General features: G+C 39.5%; 1 protein-coding gene across 3 annotated transcripts; it reads left to right on the forward strand.

The window, feature by feature from the left end:
• Positions 1-177: 177 nt before the first annotated feature.
• zbtb49 (zinc finger and BTB domain containing 49) lies at positions 178-22,570 on the forward strand. 3 transcript variants are annotated; one of them, XM_043698195.1, is made up of 8 exons: positions 178-466; positions 6,902-7,071; positions 8,480-9,663; positions 12,000-12,046; positions 17,044-17,117; positions 18,293-18,375; positions 20,528-20,689; positions 21,734-22,570. In XM_043698195.1, exons 2-8 carry the CDS (start codon positions 6,914-6,916, stop codon positions 22,423-22,425), a joined length of 2,400 nt encoding a protein of 799 aa, XP_043554130.1. In that variant the 5' UTR covers positions 178-466; positions 6,902-6,913; the 3' UTR covers positions 22,426-22,570. The 3 variants fall into 3 exon arrangements, with proteins under 3 accessions (XP_043554130.1, XP_043554147.1, XP_043554139.1); XM_043698204.1 differs by lacking the exon at positions 178-466 and adding an exon at positions 2,138-2,699; XM_043698212.1 differs by lacking the exon at positions 20,528-20,689.
• The last annotated feature ends 627 nt before the right edge of the window (positions 22,571-23,197 follow it).

Raw genomic sequence — 23,197 nt, forward strand, 5'->3', positions numbered from 1 at the left:
GAAGAAATGCAGCACTGTTGAATGTGGGTTTTGTTAAACCTGACGGCCCTGTTTCGATTAAAGTACATTTACAAACGACTTAAAAATATTGTTCAACTTAGAGCAGGAAGCCAGACAAGTTCTAGAATCAACATTACCAAAAAAACCAGGAACAATCTGAAATGGAATGAGTTACCCTTCGATTCCGCTCGCTGCGGTACAGGACGTAAAACTTGCACAGCGAGGATGCACCGTCTGCTCTTTGCCCTCCTCAAGCAGGTCCCCCACCCCTCACAACGCACCCGAACTCACACGTGTGGTACCGGAACAAGGTGCAACACTCCGACTCTTCCCCTATGTCCTCATCACTGAGGTTCCGGGTGCAGCGTTCCTATAGGGCTCACTGTCAAAGGGGAATAGAGATGCCAGAAACCGGGGGCCAGGGCAGCACGGGCGACACGAGGGAGCGAAATCTGTAAACAATCAGGTAAAGAACCTTGCCCAGGAATGGAACGCAGCCCGGTCCGGGGAAGGTTCCAATCGTTTGTTGCAAATGGGTATCGCCCAGTCCAAAACAGCGGAGGAGGATGGCTCCTTTTAACTGTGACCTAAACGACTGGAAAGGGGTTCAGAGGAGCCACAGCATCAGTTGGTTCGGTTGTCGTTCTCCTCTAACAGCCTCCCCTCTTCCTCCTGTTTGCACGTTCCGCCATCTGGTTACTTTGTGCCTCTCCCATGCTCGTACATTCTAGGCCCCGGGTCCCTTTTACTAATTGTTGTCCTGGAAACCCTCTCCTTGGGCTTGACAGTGCTTTTGCGAGAAAGGATGGAGTGATTGAGGATCATAATCTGTACTGCAGGATGAAAATCTGTTCAGGAGGAAAGCAGAATGGAAAACCCTTAGCTTTTCATTTTAATTTTGAACGTACTATGATAGTATCTTGTTGCTTTTTCTAAAAAAAATCTTCATTCACTTTATGAAATTTAATCTAATCTTTAAGTGTTTCGTGTATTCAATCGGAATTTGTTAATTTTTCGACTAGATGTGATTAAGGGTGGTATGACTTAAAGCATTTAACTTTGATGGGGAATGTAATACAGGATTACTAAAGAAGCTGTCAATACAGACAAGATAATTGCAGAGCTATGTACAGCAGCCCTTCTCAGAGTCATAGAGATGTATAGCACGGAAACAGACCTTCGGTCCAACTCGTCCATGCCGACCAGATATCCCAACCCAATCTAGTCTCACCTGCTAGCACCCAGCCCATTTCCCTCCAAATCCTTCCTATTCATATGCCTTTTAAATGTTGCAATTGTCCCAGCCTCCACTACTTCCTCTGGCAGCTCATTCCATACACGCACCACCCTCTGTGTGAAAACATTACCTTTTAGGTCTCTTACATATCTTTGCCCTCTAGTTCTGCACTTCCCCACTGCAGGGAAAATACCTTGTCTATTTACCCTATCCATGTCCCTCATGATTTTACAAACCCCTATAAGGTCACCCCTCAACCTCCAACGCTCCAGGGAAAACAGCACCAGCCTATTCAACCTCTCCCAATAGCTCAAATCCTCCAACCCTGGCAACATCCTTGTAAATCTTTTCTGAACCCTTTCAAGATTCACACCATCCTTCCGATAGGAATGAGACCAGAATTGCATGCAGTTTTCCAAAAGTGACCTAACCAATGTCCTGTGCAGCCACATCATGACCTCCCAACTCCTGTAGTCAAAACTCTGACCAATAAACGAAAGCATACCAAATGCCTTCTTCACTATCCTATCTACTTGTGACTCCACTTTCAAGGAGCTATGAACCTGCACTCCAAGGTCTCTTTGTTCAGCGACACTCCCTAGGACCTTACCATTTAGTGTATAAGTCCAACTCAGGCTTGCTTTCCAAAAATACAACACCTCACATTTATCTAAATTAAACTCCATCTGCCGCTCATTGGTTCATCTGATCAAGATCCCATTGTAATTCAAGGTAACCTTTTTCACTATCCTCTACACTTCCAATTTTGGTGTAACCTGCAAACTTATTAACTAAACCTGTTAAGTTCACATCTTTTTGTCATTTATATAAATTATGTAGCAGTGGACCCAGCACTGATCCTTGTGGCACTCCACTGGTCACATGCCTCCAGTCTGAGAAACAGCTCTCCACCACCACCCTTTGTCTTCTACCTTTGAGCCAGTTCTGTATCCAAATGGCTAGTTCTTGTCGCAATTTTACATGTCATTTCGCACTAACAAACCTAGATCTAGTCCATCTGTCACCACTAACAATAATTGCAATTAAACAACATTTTAATCCACCAGATTTTTTTTTTGTTTTGTTATTCTTCATGACATGGAATGTTTTAAAGCAAAACACACTGTAAATTACTGGACAGGTCAGCAGGCATCTATAGAGAGAGAAACAGAGTTAATGTTTCAGGTTGATGACTATTCATCGGAATTAGCAAAAGTTAGAGATGTTTAAGGTTTTAAACAAATGAAAGAATAGGTTAAAGAACAGAGGGGCAAGAGAGGTTAAGTATCAAAAGGGTCGCGAGGCTGAAGAAAGTGTTCATGGAACAAGTGAAAGAAGAAAAGATCTCAAGATGACATCTAAATGACAAACTTCTTACAGAGTGTGAAAGGCTTCAAAATATCTGGGAGACGGTGCTTCTTCTGAGCCACAGTCCGCAGTCAAAGCTGTGAAATAGAGGCAGGTTGGCACCTGATGTTAGGAGACATTTACATTTGTCAAACTCTGTGGAAAACTTGTACGATTTTCATTTACTTTGCACCTTAACAGTATACAAAAAGCTTTATCCTTACTTATCTGTGATGGATTTCAAGGTCTGATCTCTTCATGCTTAATATTTTTTAAAAATGTCAATTTTTAATGTAGTTTTTGATTCTAGTATCTTTAGGAATGTGGCATTCCTCTCATTAATGTAGTCAACAGCATTGCGGCTTTTCCTCTGACAATTAGCAATTTGAGATATGTGAACTATTAGCTGCAAATTAAAAAGAAATGCTAATACTATTGGATTTAGTTTAATTTCAGTACTTCCTTATAATGTATAACAAATAATTCTCGCTTCTAAATTTTTCCAATTAAGTATTATATTAAACCAGTGTTACTAAACAGCTATCTAAATTATGAATAACATGGAGAGTATTTTCTTAATAATGAGGAGTATAAAATATGTCAATAATTGTCAAAGCTTAACATTCTATTCTTCAACAGAAATTAAGCAGTGTATAAGTAAGAACGGAATGCATTTTCATAGCTTGCCCCAATTTTCTCCTGACTCTTAATATTCCATTTCTTTCTGAGCTGAGACACAAAACTTCATATCCGACGCAGCTGCATAACCACCAACCTTCGCTTCAAATATTTTTGTCATCTCTACTCTTTATCTCTTTATCCACTGCAACTGAAAATCATCATTCACGTCTTTACTTTTTCAACACTTTGTTCATCGTTTCCTGGAATCCACCATAAACTTCAACACATCCTTAAAATTGCAGCATATCCACCATCCTTCTTAAAGCCCCATACATCTACTACGCTGGTTCTTGTCAACCTTTATTACCACCCTGTTGCTCTGGAACGTTAACTTCAAAATTCTTGTCTATAAAATCTTTGTTCCTTCTGTTATGCCAACTCAGGTCTGCTGTGCATTTCATTTCCCCTGTTCTTTCATTGATGGTAGTCACTCAATATACCCAACACATTGGAATTTACCTTACCTAAAGCAACCTGCTTTGCGACATTTCTTCACACTTTTCAAAGTCTGTTTAGATCCAGCATCTTCACGTATTCTTGAAAAACCTCCAGTAACTCCTCCTTGTCCTGTCCAATTTTAAATCTTTTGGTGCTGCATTCTGCACTTTTCCCACCCAGAGCTATCACACTTGAATCATCTTATTTTTGAGACAGCTGACACCTAAAAGTTTAGTTCCCCTCCAAAACTGCAGGAAAAGCTCACACAATGTTTGCTATTTTAAGTGTTAAAATGGGGAACATTGCTTAGTTGTTTAATTTCACCTCCATCCCCACCCCATTCACCTATTGTATTCTTTGCGACCTTCACCCCAGCCCCACCCCCCTATTTATCTCTCCATCCTGGAGGCTTCCTGCCTCTATTCCTGATGAAGGGCTTTTGCCCGAAACATCGATTTTCCTGCTCCTCGGATGCTGCCTGACCTGCTGTGCTTTTCCAGCACCACTCTGATCTAAACTTTGGTTTCCAGCATCTGCAGTCCTCACTTTTGCCTAGCTTGAAGAATAAACCATAGAACAAATTACAGGGGTGTTAGTCTCAACTTTTCAATGTTGTGCCAAATGTATGGACTAATTACAGCTTCAATCTAAGGAGTAGGAGTAAACCACATACATTTTTGAGTCTCTTCTAACATTCAGTATGATTATGGCTCATGTTTGACATAAATTACTTTTTCCCACTTCCTCCAATGCCTTAATTCCCTGAGAGACCAAAAACCATAAGCATCTTTGTTATTCCAAGTGCTACTGTACTTGATGTCTGCTATCTGCTTTCCTGTTGATTGACCATGGGCCTCTATTTTTATCAGAATATCACAAGAGTGTAAAGGAACTGTAAAGATTAGGAATTGATCATTTGGAAAGTTAAGATGTACAAAACTGTAATTCAGGACAGCAAGCTGGGAAGTTACATATAAGTTGGGTTTTCCTTTCTCAGCTATTTGAAACTGCGGTGTGGACTTGTTGGGCCGAAGGGCCTGTTTCCACACTAAGTGATCTAATCTAATCTAATCTAAAAAATTGTAATTCAGGACAGCAAGCTGGGAAGTTACATATAAGTTGGGTTTTCCTTTCTCAGCTATTTGAAACTGCTGAATGCTCTTGTACTTGAGCAACTTCATGTTTTAATTGACTTATGGAATGTGGGCTTTGTTGGCTGGCCGGCATTTATTGCCCATCCTTAGTTGCCCTTGAGAAGGTGGTGCTGAGCTGCCTTCTTGAAACACTACAGTCTCATGCTGGAGGTAGACTCATGATACTCTTAGGGAGGAAATTCCTTATGTGAAAGTGAATCTTGCTGCTGTTTTATATTTCTCCTGACATTTATTTTCCCTTTTTTTATTGAAAAGAAATGGATGTAAAAATTACAACCAATGTAAAATAGTTTGCCTATTCACGATTACTCTTTTACAGTATCAAGTCAAATGTGTGCCCAATCTCTTTCAAAATAATCACATTGACAACTTCACTTAATTAATTGTGTTTTCACATCCCTAACTATGACCTCTATACAGCTTATTTCATTCCTCTGAACTCTTCAAAAACTCTACTCACCACTATTTCACTCTTTGCTATGATATTTCTTTCCACATATACCTCAATCATTCAACTCCGATTGTCTCTTGTTTCTCATTTGTATGCCACAAGAAAGCCAGTGGAATGCTGTCCTTATATCTAGAGAACTGGAGTACAAGAGAGCAGAAAGTATGTTGCAGTTATACAAAATCCTGGCTTGCCTCCCTCTGGAGCCCCTGAGCAGATCTAGACACCATGACGTCGAAAGGATGCATTGGTCCTTTGTAATGTCTTTGAGCATCCAAGCTGTTGCTCATGCAATTAAATTGAGTTACTCGGCCTAAACTTGGGAAGGTTAAAAATACTTGCAAGGTGGTAATCCTCAAATCACGTTACTTTTTAATCTAGAAATGTGAAGGATATTCTGTAATAAAGGGAAATAAAATCCTCCATGCCCACAATTATGTTATAGTAGTGAAAAGAGTTTTGAACAAAACATTATAATTGTGGATGAATTTTTACATAATTATAAAATATTAGATATGGTGTATTTCTGGCAAAGAGATAATTGTTTAAAATCACATTGAAAGTTGAAACAAATGTCTTTAGAAAAACAGGTAATGAATATTGAATTAACTATGATTTCTCGCTCAATCCATGGTTAGTTAAGTTTTAATCCAAAATTAAGGTAAGGTGACACTTATTCTTCTAGATTAAAGTAGTCAAATTAAAGCTCAAGCACCATTAAGTTTCATTGCAGTCAAACATTATCATTTGGTTACAAAAGTAATTGATCATGTACAGGTAGTTCATCTACAACACAATGGTTGTATTCTTGTGCAGCCCCACATTATAGAAAAATTATGCTTTAGAAACAGTGCTTAAAGTGTTGGTAATGTAATCATGTTACAACCAACACATGTTTTAAAAGGATGCACTTTAGAAACAGTGTTCCTAATCAATCAATCGCATTACAGCGAATTTGCGTTAACGAAACATGTGTTCTAGCAGAACGACCTGTATTCTGAGCTGGAATTTCTTACAGAAATATCAAATCCTCTTTATGTTCACCTAATTCCTCCCCATTTTCTTCATCTTCATCCAGTTTTAGAAAATAGTGCTGGATGAAAATCTCAATTACCTTTTTTAAGATAAAACCATACGGTAACCAGGGAGGATGTAATATCTTTGAACTTTCAACCTTTATTCCAACAACTTGTATTTATGTAGTCCATTTAATGCAACAAGAAGTCCTGACCAGTGATTCCTACCCAGTGCTTTGATGAAAGCATACCGTAACCTGCTAATAGCACATCAGAAATTTTTTTGAACCTTGCACATTTTAACTAAAGCAAAACTATATCTGTTGATAATTTTGCTTTAGTGCCAGTCATGATTGAATGGGAGAGCAGACTCAATGGGCTGAATGACTAATTTCTGCTCCTATGTCTTATGGTCTAAATTTGCAAAATCTCTTGTGTGATTGTAAGCCATGATGAGTGACTTTCTGTCTAAATTGAGTTTGAGCCATCCTGTTGTATGAATAAAACCAAGTTCCTTCCAACTGATTGATTCTGTACCATTTTATAAAACTGTTAAGTCAGAGTTTCTTTCCTGTTCTAGGTCAGCTAAAGTATGGCAGCTGAAGTACTGGGAAACCACAGCTGCCATCTCTTACAGCAGCTTCATGAGCAGCGTATCCAAGGCTTCCTGTGTGACTGCATGTTAGTGGTGAAGGGTGTCTGCTTTAAGGCTCATAAGAACGTGCTGGCTGCATTCAGCCAGTACTTTAGGTAGGTATGAACTATGTATGACGTGTAATTTGAATTCTGTGCTGGAATTAGACTAGGGCTGAAAGTCTATATTTTCATCTCAACCAGTCTTTGCTAATAGTCATGTCCACCCATAGCATTGTTTATGTGCATATAATACGTTATTAATCTTACATATAGCAACAACTTCCTCTAAGTGCTATAGGTGCTCCTTACAAAATTTTCCCCACCTCACAACACCTAATTGCACTGTTTGAGCTGCCCATGAGCTTTGATTGGATTGTTGAAAGAGAAACCTTTACTTTATTGTGCATGTTTCAAACTTTTCTTATTTAACTTTGTTCTATAACACTACAATTCACTTTAACACTATAATTCACATTACAGTGTGCCAGAACCCACCTAATATTGCTTGGACCCTCAGCTATTCGTAATTACTTCAGACATTTGAAGTCAATCTGTTTGCATTTTAGTTCCAAATTATATTTAACGCACCACACATTTTTAGTTTAGAAGCTGTTGGGAAGGCTATTGTTGTTTAAATAATCTAGAAATCGTTAATTAAATTTTACATGTACATTTTCAAGTGCTTTAAATGTACTTTTAAAGTACTTGAAAGTACATTTTGACTTTGATGGTAATTATCTCTGTCAGTCCACCACCCTCCTTCACTCCTGTCCTGAGAAATCCATTCCCAATTGGTCACAGTTATCAGATGAAGCCATTGGATTGTTAATCTAACTGTTTCCCCAGCCAAGAACTTAGTTAACACTGGTGGTAAATCATCTCCAAAGACATCCAGGGAGTAGAGTTTTATCATCCAGTTATAATTATTAGTTGACAAAAATATTCTTGCTGAGAACTACCTTGAATGCCTTTAATGTATTCTTAAATTGCTTTACTGTAACTACATTTACTGAGTGAACTGAAAGTGTCAAGTTTCACATTTTCACTACTGCAGAAAATGCTGTGGCTGTTTAGGGTCGAATACTTTGGCTCGTTTTTAGTAAAACTATTTGAGGGGCGGCATGATGGCTCAGCGGTTAGCACTGCTGACTCACAGTGTCAGGGATCCGGGTTCAATTCCAGCGCAAACCTTGTGTCTGAATGGGTTTCCTCTGGTTGCTCCAGTTTCCTCCCACAATCCAAAGATGTGCAGGTTAGGTGAATTGGCCATGCTAAATTGTCCATAGTGTTCAGGGATGTGTAGGTTAGGTGCATTAGTAAGGGGTAAATATAGGATAATAGTGTAGGGGAATGGATCTGGATGGGTTACTCTTTGGAGGTTCGGTGTGACCTTGTTGGGCCAAAGGGTCTGTTTCAACACTGTAGGGATTCTATCACTGTATGATCTATGGTGAGTAACATCGAGTTGCAAGTTTGTCTTTTCAACTTGAAGTAATTTTGTGTTCTGTCTCTAATCTTTCAGGACCTTATTTCAAAATTCTTCAGGCCAGAGTCGTGATGTCTTCCATTTGGATATTAAAAATATTGGTGGTATTGGCCAGATTCTGGATTTTATGTATACTTCGCACCTTGATCTAAGCCATGAAAATGTCCAGGCGGTGTTGGACATTGCTCAGTGTTTGCAAGTACCAAATGTACTCAGTCTATGCTATACTTTCCTAAAGGCTTCAGCAAATGTCATTGGTGATAGCAGCAACTTGTCAGCTGTTGGCAGTATTTCGCTGCATGGGGCCCTGACAACCAACACAGAGGATATGCTGGAGAATACGGATGGTACTGAGATAAACCATGACTGCTCATTTGGGATACAGACTCATATCCATAAACCTCAAGAGCTGGGGCTTTTATTTAGACCACTGCCAGAGATTTCTCAAGCTGAAATATCAGCAACTTTGCAGAATCAAAATCCTGGACTCCCAGACAGGACTTCTTCAGATTATCCAATGAGGCAAAATGCTCAACAGCCTTCTAAATTGTACAACTGTTATGGAAAAGAAATGTTCAAACAAAATCTGTCACCTTTTTTCAATAGTAATCAAGGGGAGCAAAGAAGAATGGACCTCGACAATGGTATAAGTACAGCAGTAACCACGAAGGATGTATCTTCCCTTGAGCCTACTGAATGCAACAGTGCTGCTCAGGAGCAGTCCTCATCAGGCATGACGATGCACACAGAAGAAAGATGGTCCTTTAGTCAGAGTGTGGGGGACATTGAAACTCAACCAATGAGACAATTGCTTCACGTGAAAAAGAAAGTCCCTCTGAAGAAGTATGATTATTTGTGGCCCAAGAAACTGCTCGAGGCACCTTCTGTGCTCCCTAAAGTGAATGAAATATCCGAAGCTGAGAAAGTAAATGGACACAGTTCAAGGGAGCTCCCCAAAGAGAACTTAGGACAAGGCAATTGTGCTGGGGAGAAGGATCAGGAACAAGTAAAACTGACTGACTCACCTTTGAGAGAAAGTGATCTAGGACCGGTTGACCATGGAGCTACTGGAGATTCTGAGGAAGTTCTTGATCAGTCTTTAAATAACTCAAATGTTCAGTCTCAGTTTTGTCAGTCACAGAAGCAATATTGTTGTGAACTATGTGGAAAAACTTTTAAACACCCGAGCAATCTTGAACTACACAGACGTTCCCATACAGGTATAGTAAGTGTTGGGAATACTCCATTTTGGTCTTTATGCTTGACTTGCTATTTATTTGCTAAAGGCTAATTCTCCCCAACATATCACATCATTTCTTATGCAACCTTCCTTAGTGGACACTGTCTTCCCACTTTCTGCCACAGCTTTTCCAAGACATGGGTATGTGATACCAGGACCAGTTCAGATAGTGAAGTGGTAAATACTGTTTTACTGGGAGCTTGAATACAGAAGGAGAAAGGTGTACTTTAGGACATGAAACACTTACATGCAGGTGACACAAAGATAGGTGGTGGGCAGGAAGTGTTGAGGAAGCAAGGAGGCTGCAGAAGGACTTGGACAGGCTAGTGGGCAATGAAGAAATGCAATGTGGAAAAGTGATGTTATGCATTTGGTTAGAAAGAATAGAAATGTAGACTATTTTCTAAATGGAGAAAGACTTTGGAAATCTGAAGCACAAATGGACTTGGGATTCCTGGTTCAGGATTGTCTTAAGGTTAACATGCAGGTTCACTTGGCAGTTAGAAAGGCAAATGCAATGTTAGCATTCATTTCAACAGAATACCAGAGCAAAGATGTACAGCTGAAGCTGTATAAGGATCTGGTTGGACTGCATTTGGGATTTTGTGAGCAGTTTTGGACCCTATATCTAAGAAAGGATCTATCTATCTATCTATTCCTCTGATCATATTGTATGTCTCTATCTATCTATTCCACTGATCATATTGTATGTCTCTATCTATCTATTCTTCTGATCATATTATATGTTTCTATTAAATCCCCTCTTAGCCTTCTTCTCTCCATTGAGAACAGAACCAAGGCCCTCAGCCTTTCCTCATAAGACCTTCCCTCCAGACCAGGCAACATCCTGATAAATCTCCTCTGCATCTTTTCCAGTATGTCCACATCCTTCCCGTAATGGGGTGACCAGGACTGTATATAATAAATGTATGTAATGATATGTATGCAATATTCATAAATTAATTTTGAAGTGGAGTCATGGTTAGGCTACTTTTGGAATATGATGTGCAGTTCTGGTCTCCCTCGTATTAGAAGGATGTTGTGAAACTTGAAAGGGTTCAGAAAAGATTTACAAGGATGTTGCCAGAGTTGGAGGATTTGAGCTATAGGGAGAGGCTGAATAACCTGGGGCTGTTTTCCTTGGAACGTCGGAGGCCGAGGGGTAACCTTATCAAAGTATGTAAAATCATGAGGGGCGTGGATAGGATAAATAGACAAGGTCTTTTCACTGTGGTGGGGGAGTTCAGAACTAGAGGGCATAGGTTTAAAGTAAGAGGAGAAAGATTTAAAAGGGACCAAAGGGACATAATTTTCACACAGTGGGTGGTGTGTGTATGGAATGGGCTGCCAGAGAAAGTGGTGGAGGCTCATACAATTAGAACATTTAAAAGGCATCTAGATGGGTATATGAATGGAAATGGTTTAGAGAGATATGGGCCAAGTACTGGCAAATGGGACCAGATTAGGTTCGGATATCTGGTCAGCATGGACGGGTTGGACTGAAGGGTCTGTTTCTGTGCTGTACGTCTCTATAACTCTATTGGCAAAGTGGTCAAACACAAATGCAACTGCTTAGAAAATTTACTCCTTAGGGCTAAAGAAAATTCACTTACGTAGCACAACCACATTGATTTTTTTCTCAGCAACAAAACCACCACAGGCTGCTAACATCGTGGGTTGCTTCAATGCTATCATCTGCAAACACTGGTTGAGCAGGTAGTGCCTGACAGCACTGGCTGTCCTGAGGATTTCATGTGGTTTGTGCAGCAGAGTTCTGAAACTCCACAACCTGAACCAATTTTCAGCCCATTTAGCTGACAGGGAAATTGTTTCAAGAGGACTGTTTCATCTACTTTAGATGAATCCATTTACCCCAAGTAAATCTTTCACACTTACATATGTAAAAAGAATATGGAAATATAATGAGTACAAACTATATGAAGATAGATTATTTTAATCTGCTCAATGTTGTAAAGATATTTTTAAGTAAAGCTACAGAAGAACACCAATGTTCTGATTTGGTAGAATCCCAAGACCGCTATTAATTATGCGGTCAGTAACTTCATTGTGTTCAAACAGGTAAAAATGAGTAGAACGTACTCTAACGTCACGGTTTCATTTGTAGGGAAGCTAGATAGTAGCCTTTATAATGATTAACTGAACTACAGACGTTGTGGTAGTGTACAGAACTGCTTGTGAATTCTGTATTTGCTTAATATTGTAGATAATCAGTACACATGTACAAAGAAGGTTGATGTCCACTAGGAATAATTTTGTCTATCTTCTTAATATATGTATTTCATTGTATTTCAACAGGAGAAAAACCGTTTGAATGCAACATCTGTGGGAAACACTTTTCACAGGTAAAAGTTATTTCTGAAGTACATTCAGAGATATTCTAAACTTTTTGTTTGCTGTTTTAAAAAAAAATAGAATCGAAGCGTCCAAATATTAGCACCTTGTCAGTGGTGCTGGATTTGTTGGATTGATATCTTCTTGGATTTCAATAATTTAACCCAGTGACTTAACAATGGTGATCTCCAAGGGTAGGATTTCCCCAGGCCCTGAACAATGTGGGCAATAGTGAGAGAGTTGAGGAAAAAACTGGCAATAATAAGAAACAGATTCTCAATGTTGAGAAAAGATTTGCTGATTTTTATTTCCCCCCTTGCTGTTTAGGCAGGAAGTTCTGAACCTTTCTAATGAGCAATGACTACCTTGTGTTTGCGTCTCATTAATAGCGAATGTCACTTAATTTCTGTGCAGCTCTCTATCCTTGCTTTCCTTCCCTCAGAAACCCAACAGCACAGATTCCTGACCGGTATGTTAAAGTAGTTACCTAGTGCCACAGCTCACAGCTTGCATCTCTGTGCCCACACTCAGCTGTGCCATTCCCCCACCATTTCCCCGCACGTTCCCTGGACACCATTCTCCTCCATCCATCCTTCACACAACCAAATCATTCACACAACCAGGCATTGTCGGACCACCAGCCTCACCACACAACCATTCCTGCTTTCGAAACAACAGCCTGAAAGCTGATGGGCTTGACAGAGGTAGCAATGCAAAACGAAATGTGAAGCTTTGGGCTAATTCTGACTATTGGGCAGACCCTCACAAAAGCACAAGCATGCCACCTTTGACCAAACTTCCAACTGCTCAATAAGCAAGCAAAATGGATGCTAAAGCATTCACAGTGGATGGAGTAGGTTTATTTATTTGTCTGCAGGGATATTGTTCATGATGTGATGCTCTGCTTGGTGGCTGTCAGGCATCCATAGGTGCAGTGATATCATGCGTCTGCCTCTGCACTACATGTGCAGCCTAAACATTGACTGACAATGCACCCTACAAAGCTTGGCCTCAAAAGCTTGACCATTCCATTGCTTATAACAATTGAATCCTTGTCGTCTCTGAGAAACTGATGTGACCACAGGTCAACCACCTGTGTTTGCCGGTTCACAAACAGATGCCAGAGGTTTCATTGCTGCACAGGGCTACTATCCTTGCACACTGACCTGTACGTATGTCAGAACGTGGTCTGTTATAGACTGTGATGCTATAAGAGTTTTGCCCGTCCTGCTGCACAATCGCAGAAGCCAGATACCAGAGAGGTCAGTTGCATGACTAAGGAGCTGAAGAGCAAACAATTGTTTGATAAAAGTCAACATGAACCATGCTGGACCACTCACCATGAATCTCCCCACAAATGACCATTTGCCAACAAAACTGGGAAAATTCAACCCCATGTCTTTTGCTTGTACCCCTTCAATTTCCGCAGATAGACCAAATAAATATGAGATGAGACAAAGCTTGATGCAAGCTCTTTCTTACATAGTAAGATGAATAGTTAGAGCCATTGTTATGACTGGTATTCCCAGTTCAATTAATGCACTTTGCCTTTATGTCCTGACATAAAATCAGCATCTCACTTCATAACATGTTTTAAACTGTTATGTTTATGAGCCTTAGTGGGCGGCATGGTGGCTCAGTGGTTAGCACTGCTGCCTCACAGTGCCAGGGACCCGGGTTCGATTCCTGCCTCCGTCGACTGTCTGTGTGGAGTTGGCACATTCTCCCCTTGTCTGCGTGGGTTTCCTCCAGGTGTTCCAGTTTCCTCCCACAATCCAAAGATGTACAGGCCAGGTGAATTGGCCATGCTAAATTGCCCATAGTGTTAGGTACATTACTGTGAGGCAGCAGTGCTAACCACTGTGCCACCGTGCCGCCCACACGGAGTCAGGAGTAAATATAGGATAGGGGAATGGGTCTGGGTGGGTTGCTCTTTGGAGGGTTGGTGTGGAGTTGTTGGGCCGAAGGGCTTGTTTTCTTACTGTAGGGTATCTAATCTAATCTAATTCTTTGCTGGGATTTTTCACCTCAACAGCTTCTCTGTTGCAGAAACTAGAATGTATTTTAGTCTCTTTATTTATGCTTTATTTTCTGTTGTTCACAGTAAGAAACAAATTTCAAAAAGCATCCAATGCTTTAGATATGCAGGATTTATTATTAATTAAAGCCACTAAATTTCTTATGATTTGGAGTCTAAAAGAAAACATTATCACAGTGAGCATTAATGCATTACCGTTTAAGTGGCTTTTTTCCCTTTGAATAAAGTCTGTGGAAAGTTGCCTCGAGGTTCTGAACTATATCAAGGATTTGCCTTAATGCGGAATTGGCTCCTCATTGTGACTAACTTCAGATTGTGAATGAAATGTGCCACAGTTAATATTACTTTGAAATACCAAGATAATGGTTCCAACATGAATACTGTTCTTTGTGGCCAGGATCCCTCCAGAAATGTTTGTCAAAGTTAACCCAGGAACCTACATCACCATTTGGTGCATGTTTGGAGAAGGTGGTTCGCCTAGGATTTTATTGTAAACAGGGAGACGTTACCACTCCAAGCTTGTTGAAAGATGTTCATGGCACCCCGTGGTTACTCAGTTTCATTCTGATCAAGTAGCTGTTACAGGAGAAACTAGCCTGATACAGTTCACAACAAAGCTAGCCATTGCTGATATTTCAGGCTAAACTACAAAGAACTGAATATGGAAATTGTTCCAGTCACTACAATCAGCTTATGAAAACTGGAAGTTGGCCAAATGCATTTATTATCATCAGAATACTGGCCAGTACAGGTAACAGTCACCTTGCTCAAGTCTTTGGGCATAAAGGAAAGATCCTCACCAGAAGTGAGGTACGGGTCGGCTCCTAAATTCAGATTGAAAAAGGAAAGTGGTTCATATTGGGAATTCAGAGCTGAGGCATTACAAGGTCATGTCTTTATTGAGACATTGTACCTCACAACTGAGTACATATGCTCAATTACACCACATTTCCCTGTTCCAGGATGATAAAGCACGTAAAGTCTCAATCAGCCATTTATATTAATTCTAACTTTGATCTCTACATACATCCTGTCAATAGATTGCAGCAGAATAACACCGTGGAGCTCACAAAATACATTTAACTCTCCTCAATTTATTCTAACCATTCTGTCGCCATGGTTATATTGGTTCTTCAGCACCACAATTATATTATCCTTAGCAGTGCTTCCCATCATTTTATTACTATAAATACACCAAATTAACAGATTTCAAGCCATAACAACATGGATGAGTGAATTTTACACGTTCTATTATTCCATCATCTAAGAAAGATTCTTGCCTTACACCTGCATCCACTTTCATGGTCAGTGGAAAGCTATTTTAACTTCTTGTTTGCTGGTACCATGACAGCCCAGAATGTTGGGTATCTGATAATTGTGAATTCATCTTCCCATACTTGACATCTCTCAAATAGTGTCTTCATAGTTCTGCTCAATATTTCTCGACACCTTCCCCAACTATCAGTAATAGCTAAACTTCTTTATTTTCCAGTCATGACCTAATTCTTGATGCACTCCAATCGAAGATATCTAATTTTTTTTGTCAGTTAGAGAAACAATTGAATCCAATCTAACCATTTCTTTGAGCAATATGTATATTTGTATTTCTTTTGTTTACTGTCATGCTGAAAGCTCAAGACAGACTCCATGGGCTGAATGGTCTATTTCTGCTCCTGTTGTCTTACCGTCTCATTCAGAATTCAGATGTTAATCGGGCAGTGAATCAGTGATTAAGGGGAAAAGGCAGTAAAGTGGAATTGAGGAACAGACTTGATGGAATGAATGGCTTACTTTCTTACTTCTTATGGTGTTCAAAAATAATGGATTACATCTAGGTTATTCTCAACATTTAGAAGAAAAGCATTCAAACTTTCAACTTCTGACCTCACTGTCACGGTAGAGAAGTTGCCTGGCTAATTACAGCCATTTGAATCTTCTTAAAAATATTGATGGGATTTGATCATTATGACCCAGAAATTCCAATGGCAGGTTGTCTTTTCTGCAGCATACACTGGAGTTGTGTGCCAGACTATGCGAAATTCCTGACAGAGCTGACTGAGGAAATTTTCCAAGAAATTGAAAACTTTGATAGTCAATTCCTCTGTATCTGCAACCATCCATAAATATCCCATATAGTCAATGTCGAAGAACTGCACTTGTTAAGCTTAATAGAATACAGGAGATGTTTGAGGATTAAAAACCTACTCTAACTCCTGAGTAGCTACTAAACTGAACCCCTGACTCACCACAGATGCCCCACTCCCAACAATATTTCCCCTTAATCCCCAACACCCTCTACCTCAACGCTACTGAACCAACATCATTGCACTATGCCCCGTTTCCAAACCGCTACAATTTGACTATCTTGATCTTGAAACCTCCTTAGCCCAACAAGCCACTGACTTGACCCAAAGCAGTTGCAGGGTGGTCTGTTACAGGGTTAATCCCGAATACCCATTCCTGACATGAACCTGCCTTGTTGCCTGGCCATGGTACAAGGGGCTAGTATCTTTTTCCCACATTACTCACTGGAAAATCTCAGTGTCAGTGTGGGAACAGGGTTTTAAAGAAACCCTATAATTGACCCAAACTACTCTCATGTGGATTACATACTACTTGCGTGCAGGCAGCTTTTCCAAACTTGACCTGGCATCTCAGGAGCATCTTAAAAATTCTGAAGAAGGGTCGCACAACCCGAAATGTTAACTCTGATTTCTCTGCACAGCTGCTGCCAGGCCTGTTGAATTTTTTCCAGCAATTTCTGTTTTTGCATCTTAAAAGTGATTGGCAGTTCTATCAATGACTGACCTCATGCTTGACCATGTATAAAGTATGCTTTAATCAAAAAATGATGTGGACAATTATAAATGTATATTTTTATACAGTGGGAAATTGCCTGTTTGGGTTTGCAAATCTCTGAGTTGTTGATGTCAGTATATTAACTTGAATTTCTACTTTATTTTCTACCAGGCAGGAAATCTGCAAACTCATTTACGACGACACTCTGGTGAAAAGCCATACATTTGTGAGATCTGTGGCAAAAGGTGATTGTGGCAACCTTTTTTTTTTAACTTCAGTCATGGAATACATTGTGTTGAATTTTCCTATACCATTGGGAACCTATGACAGGATCATTTCTGTGTCCTGACCCCAAGATGTCGGATGTGTGTTTCATTTTATGGGAATCATTCGCTATTCCACTCTTATAGCGAGTGAGCTCTGGAAGTGCAACTGCAGGACATAATGGCCCACTTCAGTGTAGTTCAAGGGCAATAAGGGATGGAGAATAAATGTTGGTCCAGCCAAAAGTGCCCACATCCAATGACTGAATTTTTTTAAAAAAGTTCTGAAGCATTGACAGTGTTGAGATGGATCACTGTTGAGAGCTGTAATGTTGGATCAGTAGGGAGTCTGTGCAGCCACTATCAGCGTCAGTGGAGCAAATGAAAATTCTAATGCCCTCTCGCTGTTAGAGTAATCCATTCCTATCATTTCAATTTGCAATGCAAGTCCAATATATGGGCAGACAGCAACCTTGCCATTTGCATCAGTGGGCTCTTCAACAGTCTCAAAAGGATCAAGGTTACCAGCTCCCATTGTGGAGCCACCACCAGACACGGTGGGAAGGCCCGTACATTACTTACACGTGTTTGTGTGTCCAATGCAGGGGCTAATTACCCTTTAAGCATTTAATTGAGTACCTGCTGCTGCCATATGTTCAGCTGATTGTGTCTGGTTGGATCAGGCTGTGATAGGTAGGCGGGTTGCTAAGTTGGGTTGACAATAAATGGAGATGCCGAGAGTCCTGAGTTTGGTAAATCCCGAATATAAGGATAGATATTTTTTCAAAGCTCTCCAGGCAATCAGGCCATGATTTATTCAGAGTGTGCAGTATCTTAGAAAATGATTGTCATTATCATGCAGAGCGTAAGTGAAGAAGAAAAGAGTGAAAACATTTTTAAATCTATGAATGTGATTTAATGGTGTAATATTTCTGAGCTACAGGCAGAATGAGATGATCAGATTGAATGGTACGCACAGCTGTGATGAGTAGTTTGTAATTTTACCCTGGTGTTTTTGATTACATGAATGTTTTTAGAAGGAGAAAGAGTCACTAGCTTCAGGAGAGTGAATAGTATTTTGAAAGTTGAAATAGTCCTTTGTTTTACAAAGAAATGCAAAATTTGTTCTTTTTCTAAGGTCTTCTTCTTTATTTCAGGTTTGCTGCATCTGGTGATGTGCAACGCCATATTGTTATTCACACAGGTCAAAAACCTCATCTCTGTGACATTTGTGGTCGAGGTTTGTGTTTGAAGTATTTCATTTCTGTTCCTATGTAAGCAGTTAATGTATAAATTCTGACCTTTACACCAAAATCCATTGTAGAAGGCAGAGATGGGGGTCAATCTCGGTTCATTATTTTGGCTTCAAAACCTCTGTAACTATTAAGTCAAAAGGAAATTGGTACTGCTGTGCCTGTTTTTAGTCATGCTGGACAGAGTTCTCTTATTTTAGACTATGTACTGAGGTAGGTGTAAAAGCAGGAGGGACATTGGTGCACAGGTCTGGCTTTCCCACACAATTACATCTTCTCAGTTTATTACGTATTCGCCAGTGGGTAAAACACCACATTTTGGGGCAAGAAGTTCTGTCCTTCTCAGGAACCAGTGGGGTTCCAACATTCAGGCACCATATTTTAAAGTCAGGTGGTCAGCATGGATCAACTTCAAAAGACCAACTGTTGTGGTTGTAACCCATGTCCCATGTAAGCCTTTGTGCTCAGCCACATATCCCTGGACACTACCCTCATATCTTGTATCCTTCAAATGTATGAGGCTTTTTCAATTAATATTTTGGGCTGGGTTACAACTCAAGTCGCAAGTGAAAAGTCAAGGCTGTTCACATTTCACTTAGACTTCAGGTGACATTTGTTTTGAACAAACTACCAAACATGTTATTCAGTTGGCCAATTACTGCAATCAGTCTGACAATGTTAGTCATTTCGTGTGTCATGACTTTCCTGTTCTTATTCCTTGTGCTTCCATACCTATCAATAAACCATTCTACAGCTCAGCAGTACAAACAGAGGAGCTTCTCCTTGTCAACCAATCTCTCTCTCTCTCTCTCTCTCTCTCTGAGAAAAGCACTAACTCACCTGTATGGCTTTCTTGATTTTATTTTTGATCTTGCCACTGGACACATGCCTGACCTCTTCCCTTCCTGCCTTCATGACTCCGGCAAACAGTAACTAGCTTTGTGGAAGATCAGAGTTGTAAATCTCAAGGCAGACTTGTTTGTTTTCACTGGAATTTAGAAGAGTGAGATGTGATTTGATTCAAGTATATAAGACTCTGAATTGTCTTGACCAGGTGGAAATAGAAAGGGTGCTTCTTTTTGTGGATGAGTCCAGATCATTGAGGCACTGTTTTAAATTTAAGGGTTGTCCTTTTTAGGACAGATATGAAGAGAATGTTTTTCTGAGGAATGGCCGACTTTGGAACTCAGGGCCTCAGAAAGAGATGGAGGTGGGGCCACTGAATATTTAACAGCTGTGCAGTAAAGTGGTGTCCCGTAGCCACTTATGAAATCAAAAAGCTGTGTTTGGAACCAAAAATAAAAGTTGCCTTAACTTTGTATGCATTAAATTTGTTTATAATTTATGTATTTAAAATGGTGCCGGACTACGGCAACTTATACACATTTTACTGTATTTTCACATTCCTGATGAAGGGCTAATGCCGGAAACATCGACTCTCATGCTTCTAAGATGCTGCCTGACCTGCTGTGCTTTTCCAGAGCGACAGTTTTCGACTCTGACTTTGCAGCATCTGCAGTCCTCACTTTCTCCTGTATTTTCACAAATACATGTAACAATAAATTACCACTCTTTACTATTTATAAAGTGGTGTACATTGATTCCCTTACCAAACAGAAATCTAAGGGGCAAACCAAAATGTGCAATTCAAACCTTAAAAAGTGTAGCCATGATTCTACTGAATGGTGGGGTATTGCGAGGGACTAAATGGCCTACATCTGTTTCTCATTCATACGTTTCCTCAGTGCAGAAAATTGATGGACTATGCAAACCTCTTCATACCCTTTCTTTGGGAGGAGTGGCTTCACATTTGGGAGTAGGTTGAAGAGGAATTTAGAAAGGCACAGTTAGTTGAACAATGGAAGAAATAAATCTTGTAACACTATAGGATTCTGATTTTATATCTCACCTTATGTCTGAAAAATACAAGGGTTGATAGGTTTAATTGAGGTGATCAAATAAGATTAGCCCACAAGCAGTATAAGAGCTTACATACAACTTTTCCTGTTACGTATTGATTCTGTACTGACATACTTTTTGCAACACTGCTTGATACTAATAAACTAATCAAAGTCTTTGAATACTTGTGTTGCAGTATGTAGCAATGAATCTTTTAAATCTAATTTGTTAAAATTTTAGGTTTCAGTAACTTCAGTAATTTAAAGGAACACAAAAAGACACACAGTGCAGATAAACTGTTTACTTGTGACCAGTGCGGAAAGTCTTTTAACATGCAGCGGAAACTTGTTAAACACCGAATCCGTCATACAGGAGAGCGGCCATATAATTGTTTAACATGCGGTAGGTTTATTGTTAAAGCATCTAGAAATGTTTGCGCTCTGAAATATTTTCAACCAAGTAAAATGTCATTGGTTTGCTGATAGCTCAGCAAGCTTTATCAGACATTAACCGAATCACACAAATTATGTGGATTCTGGTGGTGCTGAATATTTTAGTTATTGCCATAATAAAGTATTGAGCTATATAAATTATGAGATTGAGGGTTTGATTTGACTGGATAAAGAAGGGGGTTGTCTTAACGTACTGCATTTTAAATTCTGATGGCACACACAGGTATCTCCAAAACATAAAACAATGAATTTGTGTTTTGGAGAGTTATTGTATTTTTTGTATAATGTACTTTATTTTTACAACGGGTAAGGAATGTTTAGTTTATGGCCTGTGTTTATTGTTTATAGCAATATAGGCTGTGTCCATATCATGAATGTGATTTTAAAAAAAAGAGTATCTTTATCGTTCAGATACTTCAGTCTACTTCATTTTTCTGCAAAGTGATCTTATTGCAACATCTTTAATACTATCCTCAGGATCATTTGCACTGGAATACTTATAAAAACATATTTGTCTGAAGTCCTATGCTACGTATAATTGGTTGAATCTAAGACTGTTAGGTCAATATTTCATAATGTATAGGAGGGTATGTATATGTCTGATCCTGCAACAAAACAAAAGAGAAGAGAATTCTTCAAGGTTAATTCATTAAGGGAATTCTATTAGAAAGCATTTTTTCTTTCTAATCCATTTCCGTTAAACTTGACATGTACTTCTGTGGGTGATAAACACCTCTCAATCAAATGTCCATTCTTTCTTTCATGATCCACAGCAGTCTGTATCAGCAGGTTCTTAGATGATTGGATAATATGTTTTATGATCCGACTCATAGATAAATATACTTTCAGACACAGTCGATGGATGTATTTAATGTTAATTAATTGAACACTATAGAGCAAGCACTGGCATTTTTAGAAGACCTTTTCCTTGGTGTTGTTACAGAAACACAGTATACTTAGCAATTACTCCTATGTCCTTTCTTTTAACTTGCAGGAAAACGGTTTGCAGGTTCTGGTGACTTGCGTCGCCATGTCCGAACACACACTGGTGAACGGCCATATAATTGTGAGACATGTGGCAAGTGCTTCACCCGTTCTGCTGTGCTGCACAGACACAAGCGAATGCACTGCAAGTACAATGGAGACCATGACGTAAGAAATGAAGAGATTGACAGCTCTGAGGAAAATTATCGACAGCCTGCAGAGCAAAGATCACCAGACTCTGAGCCGCTCAGCCAGGCTATGCAAGTTGCACTGCTGCCAGTCTCTCCATTAGACAAGCTTCATGGTGACCCAGAACAACCTTCAGTTGGGGTGACTGAGGCATCAGCAACCATGCATGAAGATTCTCATTCTGAATATAATTCTTTGGTTCAACAACAAGTGGATGATCATCAAAACAAAATGGTATTGAGTCCTGCTAAAACTCACAAGCCTCAAGCTTCCCATCATCCTCACACTCACGTGGTTGACAGCAGCCCAAGGTCTGAAGAGTCCTTGCCATCTCAGAACCCCTCAACTGTGCGATCATCAGTGACAAGTCTGGACATTCACATTAATGTGCCCTTTGGAAATCACACACCTAGTGTTTCATATCGAACAAATGAAGGACCATTCCTCTCCAGCCTAACACTGTGGGGTCTGGCAATGAAAACCTTACAAAATGATAATGAATTAGATCAATGACAGACTTTTTATCTTAATTCAGCTAATATAAGCAACCGTTAGATTGCACTTGAGTTTTATTTTTGGCATAATTGCTGAGAGGGAGAAAGAAGTCTTGTGAAATGTATTTTTGTAAGTTTTAATAAATACACTTAGATATTTAATAGAATATGGTCAGTGGGATCCATACAATACGTGGTTGTGCATCTTTTTAATTAACTGTCTTGAAATATAATGCTACAGCAGCTTGTTTTAATGAAAAAAAACAAGTTAATTGCAATAATTGTTTTCAGTTAATTGCAATGATCATTGACCTTTATCAATTACATACTTTGTAGCGTTGCTTTTTCTTTGATTCCTTTTAGTTCTCATTTTGAGAGGTAAAATCAGAATCCTAACAGACATTTCAGTGTAGTTTTCCTTTGCTACACCCATTACACCAGATCTCTTTGGATCAATATTATTTGTCATTGGGATCAGCTGAAATATGTAACTATACACAAAATCTAGACATTTACGTTACAGTATTTATAAAGGCTTTTAAGAGCTACTTTGTTAATGTTGCACACTTTTGTTTTTGATGGTATGCAGAGTTAAAAAAATTCCAATTGCAACTACAAGTCCATTAATATTTGTGCATATTTTGCAAACGTTTGTCCCACTTTAGACATCCTCAATTTATGGATAGCAAACTCCAAACGTAGTTTCTTTAATCATCTGAAATTGGTACCTTATGAGAAAAAAACAGTCCTTAAGACAGGGCTGAACAAGAAGGATAAATACTTGAAGCACG

The sequence above is a fragment of the Chiloscyllium plagiosum genome, chromosome 1, assembly GCF_004010195.1.
Source record: "Chiloscyllium plagiosum isolate BGI_BamShark_2017 chromosome 1, ASM401019v2, whole genome shotgun sequence".
Classification (NCBI taxonomy): Eukaryota; Metazoa; Chordata; class Chondrichthyes; order Orectolobiformes; family Hemiscylliidae; genus Chiloscyllium; species Chiloscyllium plagiosum.